Genomic DNA, 16,212 nt, shown 5'->3' on the forward strand with positions numbered 1-16,212 from the left:
ATATATATATATATATATATATATACACTGTGTATATATATATATATATATATATATATATATATATATATATATATATATATATATATATATATATATATATATATATATATATATATATATATATATATATATATATATATATATATATATATACTGTGTATATATATATATATATATATATATATATATATATATATATATATATATATATATATATATATATATATATATATATATATATATATATATATATATATATATATATATATATATATATATATATATATATATATATATATATATATATATATATATATATATATATATATATATATATATATATATAGAAAGGCAGCTTAACGAAGGGATTACGTTCCTAAAAATTCCTTCGTTAAGCGAAACTTCGTTAAGCGAATCAGTTATAACAAGTTTGAGTACTGACTGAACTTCCATTGAGAGTAAACAAAGCGAGAGTGTATCATAGTACAGTGAAAGGTTTAATGAAAGTAAAAATTATGAAGTTAAACATTTAAGCAGTTTAATTTAAGAGTAAGTCATTATAATGTACAGTCAACCCTCGGCTATCGCGACTTCAGCTATCGTGTTTTATTGCTATCACGCACCCATGAAAAGCTGCTAAAATTTCATTATCACGACCTCAGATGCCTGCTATTGCGTGCCCAGCCATGACATTATGGGATATCTGAGCGCTCATTGGCTAAAACCGCCTTCCCGCCAAGATGAAACAGTCTCTGAGTGTGCGTCCTCCACACTAGACAGTGATAGCCAGATTCTACCATTTTTTGTGCTCACAATGGCCACCAACCCTCCACGCCGTCCTCCTACCATCGCCGAACGTAAACCAATGAGACAAGACAGAACCCTAGCTGCAAAATGCTGTTCATGAATGTAAATACAATGAGCTGATGTAATTTTTTTTTATGTTGTAACCTTGACATGTTTTAATAAGTACCAATGCATTATACAGTAATAAAAAAAAGGGAAAAATGAGGGATATTAGGAGTAAAATTTTTGGTTGCGGCACCAATAACAATTTTCACCATTAGTTGTTCAATTCGGCTATCGCGTTTACGGCTATGGCGCGGCTATTTCAGCCTCAATTGGGCGCGATAGCCAAGGGTTAAGTGTACACTAATGTACATATGAGGCGCCCCGAGCCAGAGGGAACCAACACTCAAAAATACGAAAATTGAGTTAAAGGCGGGATCATGTTGTCGAAGGGTGTAAAAGTCGTATAAAATTGTCGGCCAAGTGAAATACGACCATATGGGTACCTATACGAAGCCTCAAAGTGGAGTGATAATGCGTAAAAAAACGCGCGAAAAACTTCTCCAATCTGCGAGTCAGAAGGTACCAACAGCAGGGAGTTAAAGGTGGGATCATGTTGTCGAAGGGTGTAAAAGTCGTATAAAATTGTCGGCCAAGTGAAATACGACCATATGGGTACCTATACGAAGCCTCAAAGTGGAGTGATAATGCGTAAAAAATGTCGCGACAAACTTCTGCGAGCCAGAAGGTACCAAGAGCAGGGAGGTGCGGCTGAGCCTCGCCGTGCGCTCCCCAATCAGCGGCGAGTATTCTCGTGACTCATAGCCGCGCCCCCACCTCGGCCAATCACAGCCTTTGTTTACTTTAGCCCAGAGTCTCCCGCCAAATCCTTCCTTCCCTCCCTTGCCAGGCCCATTACTCCCGCATCAGCTACACCAAATCATAGAAAATAAATTTTAAAATACAATATCACAATCTTCTATACAGATACATCTCACACTATAATCTCTTCAGAAATGAAGAGAAAATAGGGAAATAAAACATTTTCGGGAATAAAAGTTGCGCTAGGGGGAAATATTGCTTTATTCGCTCATAAAAAAAATTCGTAAAAAATCGAGTTAAAAGCATATCGTCATAATTTTTTTACATAATGCTTGTTTTATCATACACTTTGAAAAAATGAACCTAAAACATAACCTTCCTGGGAAAAAATGTTCTGCTACGGGTGTAGGGGTATTTATAATAATCTCTGTAAAAGTTAAAACATAGAATATACTATTAAAAACCACATGGCATGACAGTTCTTGCCGAGACCTTTCAAATGATGTATAATATGATAATATTGTGACCAATCTTACGGTAGGGGGAAATATTGCTTTATTCGCTCATAAAAAAATTCGTAAAAAATCGAGTTAAAAGCATATCGTCATAATTTTTTACATAATGCTTTGAAAAAATGAACCTAAAACATAACCTTCCTGGGAAAAAAATTTCCGCTACGGGTGTAGGGGTATTTATAATAATCTCTGTAAAAGTTAAAACATAGAATATACTATTAAAAAACACATGGCATGACAGGTCTTGCCGAGGCCTTTCCAATGATGTATAATATGATAATATTGTGACCGATCTTACGGTAGTATTAATTGTTCAACTTTAAACGCGTTTTTCTCGAAAGTAGGTTCGTGTGGGTTGGTTCCCTCTGGCTCCGGGCGCCTCATATGTAAGTAACTTTATATTGTTGATCTTAAATTTATGAAGGGAGGGAGAGTGGAGCGGGAAATGCGCTAGCTGTCAACCTGTGGAATGTAAACAAAGGGCGCATTGTTGTACCGCATACAAAACTTGTGTACCACATTTCCACAAGGCTTTCTATTTTATCCATTGCAGAGTTACGAGTTCAGGTGGTTATTTTAGCTTGCAAGGAAGATATGATATCACCAGCCTTCTTAATAGAGTCTGCTGACCTGAAAATGGTAGACAGTAGATGGAGTCAAGCCATGGTGGGAAGCAATGCTATTAGTTTTCTTGCCTCTCTCATGTCTGTGAATAATATTCAGCTTTACTTCGAGAGTAAGGCACTTCATGGTCTTCTTAGCAACCTTAGGCAACATTGCAGGGCATTTTGGTGGCATGTAGAGCGAGGGAAGATGAGCTGCTGCTGACGCTGTTATTGTTTTGAACTAGGGGAGTGAGTGGTGCGCGTGTTGTCCATGAGAAGCGCTGGTGTATTCAAAAGCCTGTCGGCTTGTGTGATATGGCAGGGCTTTCAAACTTGGAAAAAATTACCTGGATAAAACTTCGTTAAAGCGAGTTTGGTCTTCGTTAAATGAGCAGATGGTAGTAAAAGGAAACCTTCGTTGTAGCGAAATTTCGTTAGGTTAGGTTAGGATAGGTTAGGTTAGGTTAGGTTAGGTTCATTTCATGAATTGGGTTTGCCCATTTCATGAAATGGGCAATTTCACAAACGGGTATATATATATATATATATATATATATATATATATATATATATATATATATATATATATATATATATATATATATTATTATTATTATTATTATTGTTGTTATTCAGATATCTTCCATTGTTTACAAGTTTTGATAAGTTAAGAAAAGTTAGTGGTTTTGTAGTTTTTGATAAAATAAAATATAAACAGATGGTAAGAATATATTATTTATGCAATGTTTGAGAAAATATAAACTATTAAGGTTATGAGGAAGGAAATAATGGTACCAGATGTGAAGAACAAGTAATTGAAATGTGCTAAAGGGTTTAATGCATGTGTGAGATTATCATATACAGATCTCTATTTCTAATTGTTTATTTCTTATTTTCATGATTAATTTATTTTGCTTTGATTAATTTTGTCTCCCTTTTATGAAAAGAATATATTTCTTTCTATAATAAATTTACAAATTTTATTATACTTTTACTGTGTATGTAGGCATATTAGAATGTGTAAAGTGAGACATTTGTCTTAATTTTTTATATACATTAAAATGGTTTGATGTTTCAGAAAAATAAAAGAAGAAAACAGCATGGTAAAGCTTGTGAAGATACAGAGTCTGTAAATGGAAAGAGAAATAACACAAGTAACACTGAATTTGAACACAAGTCTGCCATCAGTGAGGCATCAGTGGTATGTGATGAGGAACCAAGTGTGAAGAGTTCAGCAATAAAGAGAAAGAAGCAGAATAAATCTAGGACAAACACTAAACCTATTAAAAAGGCTCGTTATGACAGCACAACATACCACGGGGCCAGGCAGGGTGGCAGAGACAAAGTGGATGTATCTGCATGGAAGGAGGTGTTTGCCCCATCACCAGTGCTGGAAGCCCTGGCAGAGCTGGGATTTTCTCAACCTACTGAAATTCAGGTAAATATCTTGTTTCATAGTATCATTCTCTCTCTCTCTCTCTCTCTCTCTCTCTCTCTCTCTCTCTCTCTCTCTCTCTCTCTCTCTCTCTCTCTCTCTCTCTCTCTCTCTCCTACCCTAATTACTCTTGGTGTTCTGCAAGGCAGCGTGTTAGGACCTATGCTATTCCTAATATATATTAATAATATCTCTGATATTTTCTCTGACTCTAAAAGTAATTTATTTGCAGATGGCATGACAGTTTACCTAGTAGGACCAGACTCAGATCAACTTGTCTAACATGTTAATAATGAACTTAAAAAATTATACCAATGGTACCTTTGCAACTGGCTCACACTCAACACTGACAAAATTTACTTCATGCTATTCACTGGTAAAAATATACAGAATCTACCTGATATACACATAAATAACAGAACAATTTTAAAAACAGATCAATTTAAGTTTCTTGGTGTTACTTATGATGATTCATTAACTTTTAAATTTCATATAGGTAATCTTACATTAAAAATTTCTAGATGTATTGCTGTGTTATACCAGATCAAAGATTTTATGCCACCTGATGTACTAAAATCCATTTACTATGCACACATCTATTCACTACTAACATAATGCAATCCAATGTGGTCCACTACATACTGTACATATTTAACTCCTTTGCATTTACAGCTTTAAAAAAAATTGTTTGAATTATAACTAAAAGCAGCTACTTAGGGCATACAAATCCTTTTTTCAACAGACTAGAATTTTAAAACTTAATGATATAACTAAACTTGCAATAGCCACATACATGTACAATAATAAAATCCATACTCGCAACCTACTCCTATCGCATGGCTACAGCACCCACCACCGTGACCTGCTCAGTCTCCCCCAACACAGATTGTCATAGTTCCAACATTCAACCACATATCTTAGACCTTCTATATGGAATTCTATGCCCCCTAACATACAAGAAGCACCTTCCCTCAACACATTTAAAACAAGTCTTAAAAGTGATATTTTGTCTAATTATTAATCACTATTTTTATTACTATTACTATTGTCATTATCATTATTATTGTCATCATATAATTATTATTCTCTTGTTGTTATTATTAATATTATTGTTACCATGGCCATGTATGATGTTGTTATTGGTATACAGGCAACCCCAGCTTAACGAACGGATTACGTTCCTGAAAAACCTTCGTTGTGCGAATTTTCATTAAGTGAACCTATTATAACAAGTTTGATCCCTGACTTGAACTTACATTGAGAGTAAACAAAGTGAGAGTGCATCATAGTATAGTAAAAGGTTTAATGAAAGTAAAAATGATGAAGTTAAACATTTAAGCAGTTTAATTTAAGACTAAGTCATTATAATGTATACTAATGTATGTATGTAACTTTATAATGTTGATGATCTTAAATTTATGAAGGGAGGGAGAGTGGAGCGGAAAAGACGTTAGCTGGCAACCTGTGGAATGTAAAGAAAGGGTGCATCATTGTACCGCATACAAAACTTATGTACCACATTTTCAGAAGGCTTTCCATTTTATCCATTGCAGAGTCATGAGTTCAGGTGGTTCTTTTAGCTTGCAAGGAAGATATGGTCTCACCAGCCTTCTTAATAGAGTCTACTGACTTGAAAATAGTAGAGACAGTAGATGGAGTCAAGATGGTGGCGAGCAATGCTATTAGTTTAGCCTTCTTAACCCCATCAGTACCAGATGTGTGTTTTGTGACACTTGCGTGTCATGGCTGAGTTCACGCGCCAGGAACCGAGCGTGCTCCCCGTGACACGCACATGTCACGGTTATAAGCTGTGTGTATTGAGGGCTCTCAAGGCCTCGGTTTCTGGGTTATATCTACCCACATGGTGGCAAGTGTCTGTGTTTACAAACATAAGGCTCCAGCCATTCGTGGGACGGTTTGAAACGTCATAAACTTTGACCAATGAGTTATTTTCAGTGCTGTGACGTAATTTGTGAAGACCAATCATCATATTATATTTTTTTATACATCATATTTTCTGACCTACATATGGCAACACATGCTTGTCGAGAGCTTCTGTTCAGTGGTGCCTGAAGTTTATTTGTGGTAGCACGCGCGGATTTACTTGGCAATTATGGATATCTCTACAACTGACAGTGAAGATGAATATGATGGTGGGACAATAAATGAATTTGAGGGGTCTGATGACTCAATGGAAGGTGATGATACTTTGTTTGATCCTGAAGCTATCAGTGATGTAGAGAGTGATGCTAGCAGCGGCGATGAGAGTATTGAGACGTTGTCCGCAAGCAGTGGCCTGTCATGCAGCCCTCCTGCCTCACCCCCCACAGCTGCTGGTAGACAAACAGATTTCACACTTCTTTCAGACCCATTCTCTGACACCAGACCTAACCCCTCCACCTACACTGATTTCCCTAATGTACATCCTAGTATTATTCTACATCATGAAGCCAGTGCTATGAGTGCTCTAGACTGTTTTCAGTTATTGATGGGGAAAGATGTGATTGCTGCTCTGTGTCTCTGGACCAACACACGTGCTGCATATTTTTTTTTACTCAGATGACATGTTGTGGGGTTTCTCTGATAGAAAACATAAAAATAAATAATATAGTGTGAACAGGGTGTTTGTTAGAAGAAGCTGAAGACTACCGCACGGACGATGCGGAGGAGTGCGTGGGCAGTCGGTTCGGCAGCGAAACGTCTTGCTTACATAAGGTAACGATGGGGTTGGTAGAGTCTGCTGACTTGAAAATAGTAGAGACAGTAGATGGAGTCAAGCTGGTGGCGAGCAATGCTATTAGTTTTCTCGCCTCTCGTGTTTGAATAATATTCAGCTTCATTTCGAGAGTAAGATACTTCCTGGTCTTCTTAGCAATGCTAGGCAACATTGCAGGGCTGGTTGCAGGGTGTTTAGGTGGCATGTTGAGCGTGAGATGACAAGCTGGTGTTGGACCCTGTTTTTGTTTTGAACTAAGAGCGGGGAAGGGTAGGGGAATGAGTGGTGCGCGTTTTGTCCACAAGAGGCGCTGGTGTATTCAAAAGCCTGTCGGCTTGTGTGATACAGCAGGGCTTTCAAACTTGGAAAAAATTACCTGGATAAAATTTCGTTAAAGCGAGTTTGGTGTTCGTTATACGAGCAGATGGTAGTAAAAGGAAACGTTCATTGTAGCGAAATTTCGTTGTGTGAACATTGGTTAAGCAGGGGTTGCCTGTACTTGTATTTGATGCTATTTTTGTTATTGCTTTAATGATCCTATTTTTCTTTACTGCTATAGTGAATATATCATAATCCTGTAACTTATCACTATATATGTCAGTACCATTTGAAATTTACTTATTTTTTTTATATACATATATTTATATTTTTTTCTCACCAGTCAGCATAATTTAAGTTATATTTTGTTAATTTCCACTTGAAAAGCCTAAGCTTTATATAGGCTAGCTAAATTATTCTTTATTTTTATAGGACATATATAAATATGTAATAATGTACAGTAATTTGGCTATTAATAAATGTTGAAATGTTTCTCTCTCTCTCTCTCTCTCTCTCTCTCTCTCTCTCTCTCTCTCTCTCTCTCTCTCTCTCTCTCTCTCTCTCTCTCTCTCTCTCTCTCTCTCTCTCTCTCTCTCTCTCTCTCTCTCTCTCTCTCTCTCTCTCTCTGGGAGGGGGGAGATTTAGATGTTGAGGTCTTGTCTGTGATGGTACAGACAAATTATTTTGTTTTTAGGAATAACATTGCAGAAGCTCATGCTGCCCCACTTTGAATTTCCCAATTTGGTTGGTGGTCACTGTATTGAAAATAAGGTTGATTGGAAACAAGTGGGTATTTTTTACCACTCCACGATAGCTTAGAAATAACCAATTTTTGGGATAAATTTGGATCTCCAATGCCTTTACATTTGAGCACTAATCATGTAGCCACTAGTTTGATATTGGTGTCACTTTTTTTTTATTTCAGAGACTGGTTCTCCCTGCAGCCATCCAGGATCGTATGGACATCATTGGAGCAGCTGAAACTGGAAGTGGAAAAACACTTGCATTTGGAATTCCAATTATTCATGGCATTCTAGCTGATAAGTTGCATGAGGCTGAAAATCCACATGAAGAAGCAGCTGATAGTGGTGTAGAAGACAGTGAACATGAAGATGATAGTGAAAGCAAAGAAGATAATTATCAGACAAGTGATTCTGAAGGAAATGAAGAAACTGTTGAGGAGGACATCAATGAGAATGTGTCCAGTGAATTAGATGATCATATTGATGAGAATGTCTCAGATACAGAAGATATAAATGACATGAGTGAAGAACTAGGCTGTGTTAAAGTTATAGATAATGCAGACTTTAGTTTTATGGAAGAAGATAGGAAAGAGCCAGTGAGGGACTCCAAGAAACTCAGAGCACTAATAGTAACACCGACCAGGGAACTTGCAATTCAGGTAAAGATTTTTTTTTTTTTTTTTTTTTTTTTTTCTTCCTTATGTAGATAGGTCTACTGAAGTGCAAGTATTCAGATAATACATTAAAGTGTACTTTTGAAATTTTGAAAATGTTGAAAACTATTGAAATTATGCTAATATTGATAACAAGACAAAAGTATTCTTATATTATGAGCATATATGTACGATTATGAGTGAATCATTATTATGTAACATTATTGTATTATTTATTGCATGTAATTGAAACAATTTTTCTTTATGTATTTAAGTGATTTACATACATTTATATTTGTTTTATTAAATATCTTTCAGGTAAAGAGCCACTTGTGTGCTATTCTGAGCCACACAGACATCACAGTAGCTGTGGTAATGGGGGGAGTGGCAGCCCAGAAGCAGGAGCGGCTGTTGCATCGTGGACCTGACATTGTGGTGGGCACTCCAGGAAGACTCTGGGAACTGATCCAGCAAGGCAATGAACATCTCAGCCAGACATCCACAGTAAAGTAAATATGTTAGCATTAGCATAAAATCATGTCAAATTTAACAATTGCTCATCTTGAAAAAGCATAATGAAATCTGATGCAATTTGAGGCAGGTGAGCTATGTTACATACATGATTAATGTTCCATAAATATCACCTGTAACTTGAAAATTAACATTTTGGTTTTGTATTTTTCCCATGTAATGTTTGTTATGACTTATTTGTAAATATTAATACTTTATTCATTACTTATCTCTGTAATCAAATATTTATAAAGCATGATTTGCCTTGAAATTATTGAATGTATCAGTAAGTCAGTCATTAATTTCATCATATATTGTGAGTTTAATGAGTGTTTGTCACTTATTTGGTTGAGGTTGTAATGGGCAGGAATTGGCCAAAATATTTCAGAAAAATTCCCACAGCAAAATCTATACACCTCTGATCTTTTAATTCTCCCCACATTTTTCATTAGCAGGAATTCTTGAAAATGTGATGCTTTACAATTGAAGTTTCCTTCTGGCAGGTACTTAGCAATTGATGAAACTGATCGGATGGTTGAGCAAGGACACTTTCAAGAGTTGACACAACTCTTGGAATTGATCAATAGCAATGAAACTGCCAAGCAACATAGACAGACATTTGTATTTTCAGCCACACTCACTATGGTTCATTCAACTCCTAAAAGACTGCAACTTAAGAAAAAGGTAAATTTCCTGTATAATCACTATAAACTAATATTATTCTTGACATTCACATACACTGTGAGTGTTTGACATCAGGATTATGCTATTGGTATATTTCTTATCTGTGCATCATTATTAATTAGGCTTACATTCTCAGTGGGGCTGTGATATAACATTATTCTCAGCCTTTAGGAATAATGATAACATTATCACCTATTCCCTTGCTTCATCAGATTCAGTGTAAAACACCTGATAATTTTCATCTCTATTTATTCTCCAAATTATCATAGCCACTATTGTATTTTATGCTGTATCATGTGAATATTAACATATTTTAGTTAATTGGAAAGATATCTTCTCACATTGCAGGTGATAAAGATGACTCCCAATTTGAAGATTAGTCAACTAGCAAAATTGATTGGAGTTAAACCACATCGCAAGGTTGTAGATGTGACTCGAAAAGTTGGAACAGCAGGGAGTTTAACAGAATCCAGGATCAACTGTACTAAGGTATTATAATTCTGTTGCACTAGGTGGTTGCTTGTGGCAAAGGTGACAATTAATTTTAGAATTTTTTGTGAAAAAAATTACAGGAAGATTTAGAAAGAGTAATGTTGGATAAAACTTGGCATTGGACATGCTGACAAGAAAAAAAAAAAAAAAAAAGTTAATTCACAGAGTACATGAGCTAGTTATTTGATATTTTCTCTTTTTTGGTAATGGAGAATAACAAAAAAAGAAAAAAAATTATGATATGAAAGGGCAAAAAAGTGTTATATTAAAGTTGGTATATAAGCATGGCTGTGTAATTCTGAAATTGCCTTCAAATTTATTTATGTGATGTTTGGTTCAGTTATATACCTGGTTACTCTATTAGCATGAAGAGGATAGTAAATAACGGACACTTTTTCTTACAGGACCAGAAGGATCTTTATTTGTACTACTTTTTGAAGCGTTATCCTGGCCGCACTTTAGTTTTCTGTAACAGCATTGATTGTGTACGCAGACTTCAGAACCTCTTCACTTTACTCCAGTGTCATCCTCAGGTACAATGGATTTTCTGCATAGTCTCTTTGATCTTATATTTGGAGCTAAGGTTCACAAATACCTTTTGAAGTGAAAAGAATTTTAAAAATCTGGTGACATGAAGCCATCATCTATTTTATGACTTGTAAACTTGAATCAATCCTCAACTTTTTAAATTAGCAAGTAATAATCAAAGAATGAAAATTGAAAATGAATGATGTCTTTAGTGAAGTGGGCATGGGAATGCTAATTAGGTAGAAATTGGAATTTGAGTGGTGATGGGATGGGAACCTGCAGCATCTTTTGCTTGCCGATAATTCTGTACTGGCAGAAGAGATTTAGATTGATGGGAAAGGAATTGTGATGAATGTATGAAAGAAGGAAATAGGGAGTGATTAGTTGATATGACACTAAGGTTGAGTGAATGAATATAAAAGCAAGTAATGAAATGAACGAATTAAAGAGTATATATATATAGCAAGAAAGGTGTGGGCAAGAATAAATTAAATGTTTACATATAAATTGCATAAAGAGACTGCAAAAGGTTGTATGAGGTAGTAATGCTATTGACAGCATCATGTGGAATTAAACATATACCTAATATAAGAAAATAGAGATTGGGTGTGATACATATGAAGTGCTTAGCAATGTATGGAATAGTGTGAAAAATTGAATGAGCGATTATGAAATGTGAAAAATTAATGTTGGTAGCGAGTTGGCTATTCTGAAGTTTTATGATGGTTTGTGGGGGCACTAAAAGAGAGAAAATGGCAGAATAATAATTTGTGAATATGCTAAATTAGATTTTACATTTAAGGCAAAGATCAGGAATAGGATTGATGGTGTGAAGAGAGCTTTATGTGAGAGGGATCCATAGAACAAGAATGATATGATATTGCAGTAAGGTTCTATGGAGAGGAAGACTAATCACAGAAGGTGATTAGTCTCGTATTAGTGGTGAAACAAAGATGATTTTAATTTTGCTCTTAATATTTTCAGTCTCTACATGCCTCACTGCAACAAAAGCAACGTCTGAAGAGTTTAGAGCGTTTTTCTAAGAATCGTGAAGCCTTGCTGTTGGCCACAGATGTTGCAGCACGAGGCTTGGACATCCCCAACATTCAGCATGTCATTCACTACCAGGTTCCTCGAACAGCTGAGGTATTGTTGCAAATTCATTGTCGTATAATTTTTGTTGAGTGTATATTGTAGACTCAAGTGTTTTATTAAATGATAAATGAACATGCCATTTACTACATCTTTGAATATTAAAGTTAAAGTAGTTTGCAGTTCTTCCTGTATTTCAGCAGTACTTGAATAGCCTCTATAGAATATACTAGAGGGAGAAGGTCATTTTAGGTTGGATTTGGCTTCATTTTGAATACAGAATATATCTAAGACCAGTGTCTTCCTTAAAGAATAATATCCAAATCTCTCATCTATTAACCCCTTCCTTGGCAGAAATGAGTATACTCGTTTTCACTAAATGTTCCGTTTTCAGTCGTCGATGAATATACTCGTCTAAAACTTGACCTTCAAAAACCAGCTACAGACGTATATACTCGTCGATTCTGACCCTTTCTAAGCCATTCTACGTGTGAAACGAGTATTCTCGTCAAATTGTACGCTTGGCAGAGATGACAGGTTGGAGCGGTGGGATTTCAAGGATGCTCTTACTAGACTTGCTCCGGCAACCACTGTCATCGCATGGGTTTTGTTTTCATCCACATTACCACTAATTTTTTGTACCCTTTTCAAATCATTTGCACCCCAAATGTCTAGTTCTGAGGAAGATAGCAAATATGAACCTTCCCTCAGAAGCTTGAATACTTCTGATGACACTGCCAGTTCATCAGACAATGAATATTTCTCGACAAGGGAGGAGGAGGAGGAGGAGGAGGGAGGTGAGGGGAAAACTTGGAGTTTATATGAAGACGAGTTAACTCGTATATGTCTTACAAAGGTATTTTCAAAATAAAAAGTTAACCACAAAAATGGGGAAAAACAGTAATTACAAGCTGTTTTCATAATCAGCATGAGAAATATTATATAGAACCAAACTAAAAAATTTAGTCTGAAAAAGAAACGTTTTTAACTAAAAAAAATTGTTGGGAAAGGGGTTAATGGTTAGTGGACAGACAAATTTCCTGATTGAATTATGTACTGAGCATATTTGGTAAAAAAAAAAATTTTTTTAGAATACTGTTCTCTCACATTGTAGTTTGTGTACTACCGCTTTCATTTCTTGCAAAAATTTTACTTACCATGTATGTAAAAATCAATTTAGTTAGATTTGAAATTATACAACTAAAACTAAAAATAGTATAATTTTTTAACGTAAAGATGTGTACCACTTTCCAGACCTATGTTCACCGGAGTGGCCGCACTGCACGAGCCCAACAGGAAGGATTAAGTGTCCTCCTTATAGAGACTTCTGAAGCAAAAAAGTATCGTCAACTGTGTGCCACCTTGAACAGAGCCACAGACCTACCTCCTTTTCCAGTTGATTCAAGTATCATGACTCAGGTGAAACAGCGCCTCGACTTAGCACGCACTGTTGAGACTATGGAACACAGGAATCGCAAAGCAAATGCCAATAGTGAATGGTTCAGAAAAGCTGCAGAGGAGGCTGATATACTTCTTGATGAGTAAGTAAAAATTTTGCTTTTTTTTTTTTTGCAAATCAATTAATATTTGGGTGTAATTGTATAGTGCATGAGACTAATTCTTTTCAAAAGGGATTGAAGGGGTTGAATGATGTGCAGTATGTATAAGGGTGTGCTGCTTTGTTTGGGCCACCAGAGGGAGATAGTAAAATTAAGTCTTGACTATAGTTTGATCCTTTCTGTAAAAGTTTTGATTGGAATTTTATATCTAGTGGTTGGTTTTGTGTAACATTACCTTTTAGGTAGCCAGTGACCTAAAATCTTTTTATGTACTTACTTGCTTTCTCATTTAATAATTAAGTTCACATATAGAATCATTAGGCTTTTCCTTTTAAAGTGCTTGATTCCTTGGATACTTTCACTACAGAGACTTCCTAGATCCTGACGAAGAAAGAGAAAAGTCCATGAAGACAGCTCAGGAGAAGCGTGAGCTACAGAACAATCGTAAAGTACTAATGAAGATGTTGTCAGCTCCATTCATGACTTCTGACTTCTCAGGAAAATATCCAACTCAGACAGGATCACTTGTAACTTACAGTACTGGTATGAATTGTGATTTAAATACTGATGAAGAAAGTGGCAACTCAAGTAAGGCATTATCTGTGATGAAGAAGGAATCTAAAGAGTTTCAAAAACTTTTGAGTACTGTGAAACACAAGCCACCAAGGAAAAAAATAAACAAGAAAAAATTTAAAGGCTTTGAAAAGAGAAAATTAAAACAAAAAAGTGCAGCTAATGACATCTAGATTCAGGCAGTAATACAACAGATACAGTTTTATATTGACTAGATTTCAATTATTGTACATATTTTTACATAAATACAAGTCATTCTTACAATCACTATTAATTATAAGAATAACATGTTATGATACAGATTCCTAAATTGATGAATACTGTAATATATTAATTACACTTGTAAAAATGTTCTACTTTAAATTTCTAATAAAGTTAGAACAGTTTTACCACATGTTCATTAAAACTTTGAGTTGTATGAGATAAGCCTCAGTGAAGACCAATCATTAAGTGGAAGTCATCCTCGTGAGCCACACTTTTCATGCAAACTTTATGCAATCACTGTAACTATTAAACTTTAAAGTAAGATAATTTAAGAGTATTATTATTGAGTACAACCTGATTTCTGACTCCAAGAGCTGCTGTCCTTCAAGGGAGTGGCTGCAGCAGTGAAGTGATCAATCATCTCTCTTTCCAATAGTCATGTAATGTTTATCTATTTCAAGGGCAGCCTCCCTCTAGCATATATTTCACTCTTCATTTGCACAATGAGCACTCTTCAAATCCCTCGTTCTTACAACACATCCAAACAATCCTGATGCCGCATGATTTTATTAATTCAGTCAATCTACCATTTTTTTTCTTTCACCACTTCAACCCATTCACATCTTCATTTCCATTATTTCATTTGCAATTGCTGTGCTATATTGTCCATGGTTACAATGCATGTATTCAATAGGAATAGCAAAATTATTTCTAGTATGAACACAGCTAAACATACTATAAGGGATAGAGAAAAGTAGATGTGTGACAAAGGTGTTAATTGAGGCTAAGTGCTTGAGCAAACAGGAAGGGGATGTTTGGAGAGAGAAATGAGGTTCTTCTGTCGTAGTTACCCTTTTGGTATTGCTCCTGGAGCAAGTAAAGTGTTATAAGTAGACAATTTACATCATACATCAATGTAAATATTACAAAAAAATTAGCAATGTCACAGCTGTCTTACACCTCACTTCTATAATAATCACAAAGCTTTTCTTTTACTGTCCACTCATCCTTGTCAACACTCATTCCAGATTAATTAACTATTTCCAGGTTTTGACTATTTCTGCAATTCATTCACTCCTCTTAACTTCCTCATAATCATCACAATTTCTCACTTGTTAATCCTTTAATCTTCTTCTATTTATCCAAAACGTTCATCATAAAACATATTCTTTATCAAAATCTTCAAATTGTAAAAAAAAAAAAAAAAAAAAACTTGGCTATGAATATGTTTCAAATGTCTCACATTTTGTTCCTAATCACTTATGTGCCAAAATACCTCGTGCCTTGGGTCTGTATGATGAAATGCCATCCATTTTAACTTTTGGCATTTTGGGAGGTTGTAGAGAAGCTCGAGCTGCAACTCTTTTCCCAGCAATGTCAATTTCAAAATGAGAATTTTTTAGAATATATTCAGGTGTGACATTTTCCCCTTCATGATGCCTGACGAACCCAAGGCACACCATCTTGTTGAGTGTAAAGCCAAATCTGAAAATATAAAAGAACCATGGTAATTTTATAAAAAGTGGAAAAGTAACCATTTTGACATACTGTAGTATTAAATGGTAATTTTAGTTAAGAGGCTTAAATAATCAATTAATGATGATATTTTTTTTAGAATGAATCCATTTGTATTAATGAATTACATCTTAGAGCACCTGCTTTTAGTTTTGGTCATAAATGGAGCCCTTAAAGAAAGTACACAATGTTTTAACATATTGGTGATAGATACGTACGCTGAAGATGTTGTATTGCCAACATAATGGTTGTTGCGATAAATAGGTTCGCCTCCCCAAGGCCAAATATCTACATCAGCGTCAAAACTGTCTTCTAGTACAAAATGAACCAATCTTCGTTTCAAGCCTTGAGTAGACTGCCTCATCAATGCAAATTTTCCTATGAAGTATTCTTTCTGAAATATTCCAATATAATGAAAGTTATTATATTCATAATTCCTGCAATGAGCAAGCATGA

At 35.2% G+C, this 16,212-nt stretch overlaps 2 protein-coding genes and 1 long non-coding RNA gene across 8 annotated transcripts in view; 1 reads left to right on the forward strand and 2 right to left on the reverse strand.

Moving 5' to 3' along the window:
* LOC123516446 (ATP-dependent RNA helicase DDX24-like) overlaps positions 1-14,568 on the forward strand; it is a 27,695-nt gene extending 13,127 nt beyond the window's left edge. Inside the window, exons 3-11 of the mRNA XM_045275739.1 lie at positions 3,813-4,172; positions 8,129-8,605; positions 8,918-9,108; positions 9,613-9,793; positions 10,142-10,282; positions 10,690-10,818; positions 11,798-11,959; positions 13,160-13,446; positions 13,832-14,568. Coding sequence (XP_045131674.1) covers positions 3,813-4,172; positions 8,129-8,605; positions 8,918-9,108; positions 9,613-9,793; positions 10,142-10,282; positions 10,690-10,818; positions 11,798-11,959; positions 13,160-13,446; positions 13,832-14,210 — 2,307 coding nt within the window. The 3' untranslated portion in view covers positions 14,211-14,568. The remainder of the gene's footprint in view (positions 1-3,812; positions 4,173-8,128; positions 8,606-8,917; positions 9,109-9,612; positions 9,794-10,141; positions 10,283-10,689; positions 10,819-11,797; positions 11,960-13,159; positions 13,447-13,831) is intronic.
* Positions 1,730-2,591, reverse strand: LOC123516448. Its single transcript, XR_006678189.1, has 2 exons — positions 2,255-2,591; positions 1,730-1,977 (listed from the first exon to the last, which is right to left on the reverse strand). It is a non-coding gene; the product is annotated as an uncharacterized LOC123516448 (long non-coding RNA).
* Positions 14,233-16,212, reverse strand: part of LOC123516445 (pyruvate dehydrogenase phosphatase regulatory subunit, mitochondrial-like) — a 64,156-nt gene continuing 62,176 nt past the window's right edge. For all 6 annotated transcript variants that reach the window (XM_045275734.1, XM_045275735.1, XM_045275733.1 and 3 more), the window contains 2 exons: positions 15,975-16,150; positions 14,233-15,726 (listed from right to left, as the gene is read on the reverse strand). In XM_045275734.1, the coding sequence (XP_045131669.1) occupies positions 15,498-15,726; positions 15,975-16,150 (405 nt within the window). In that variant the 3' untranslated portion in view covers positions 14,233-15,497. The remainder of the gene's footprint in view (positions 15,727-15,974; positions 16,151-16,212) is intronic.

This window comes from Portunus trituberculatus, chromosome 41 (assembly GCF_017591435.1).
Source record: "Portunus trituberculatus isolate SZX2019 chromosome 41, ASM1759143v1, whole genome shotgun sequence".
NCBI classification, from domain to species: domain Eukaryota; kingdom Metazoa; phylum Arthropoda; class Malacostraca; order Decapoda; family Portunidae; genus Portunus; species Portunus trituberculatus.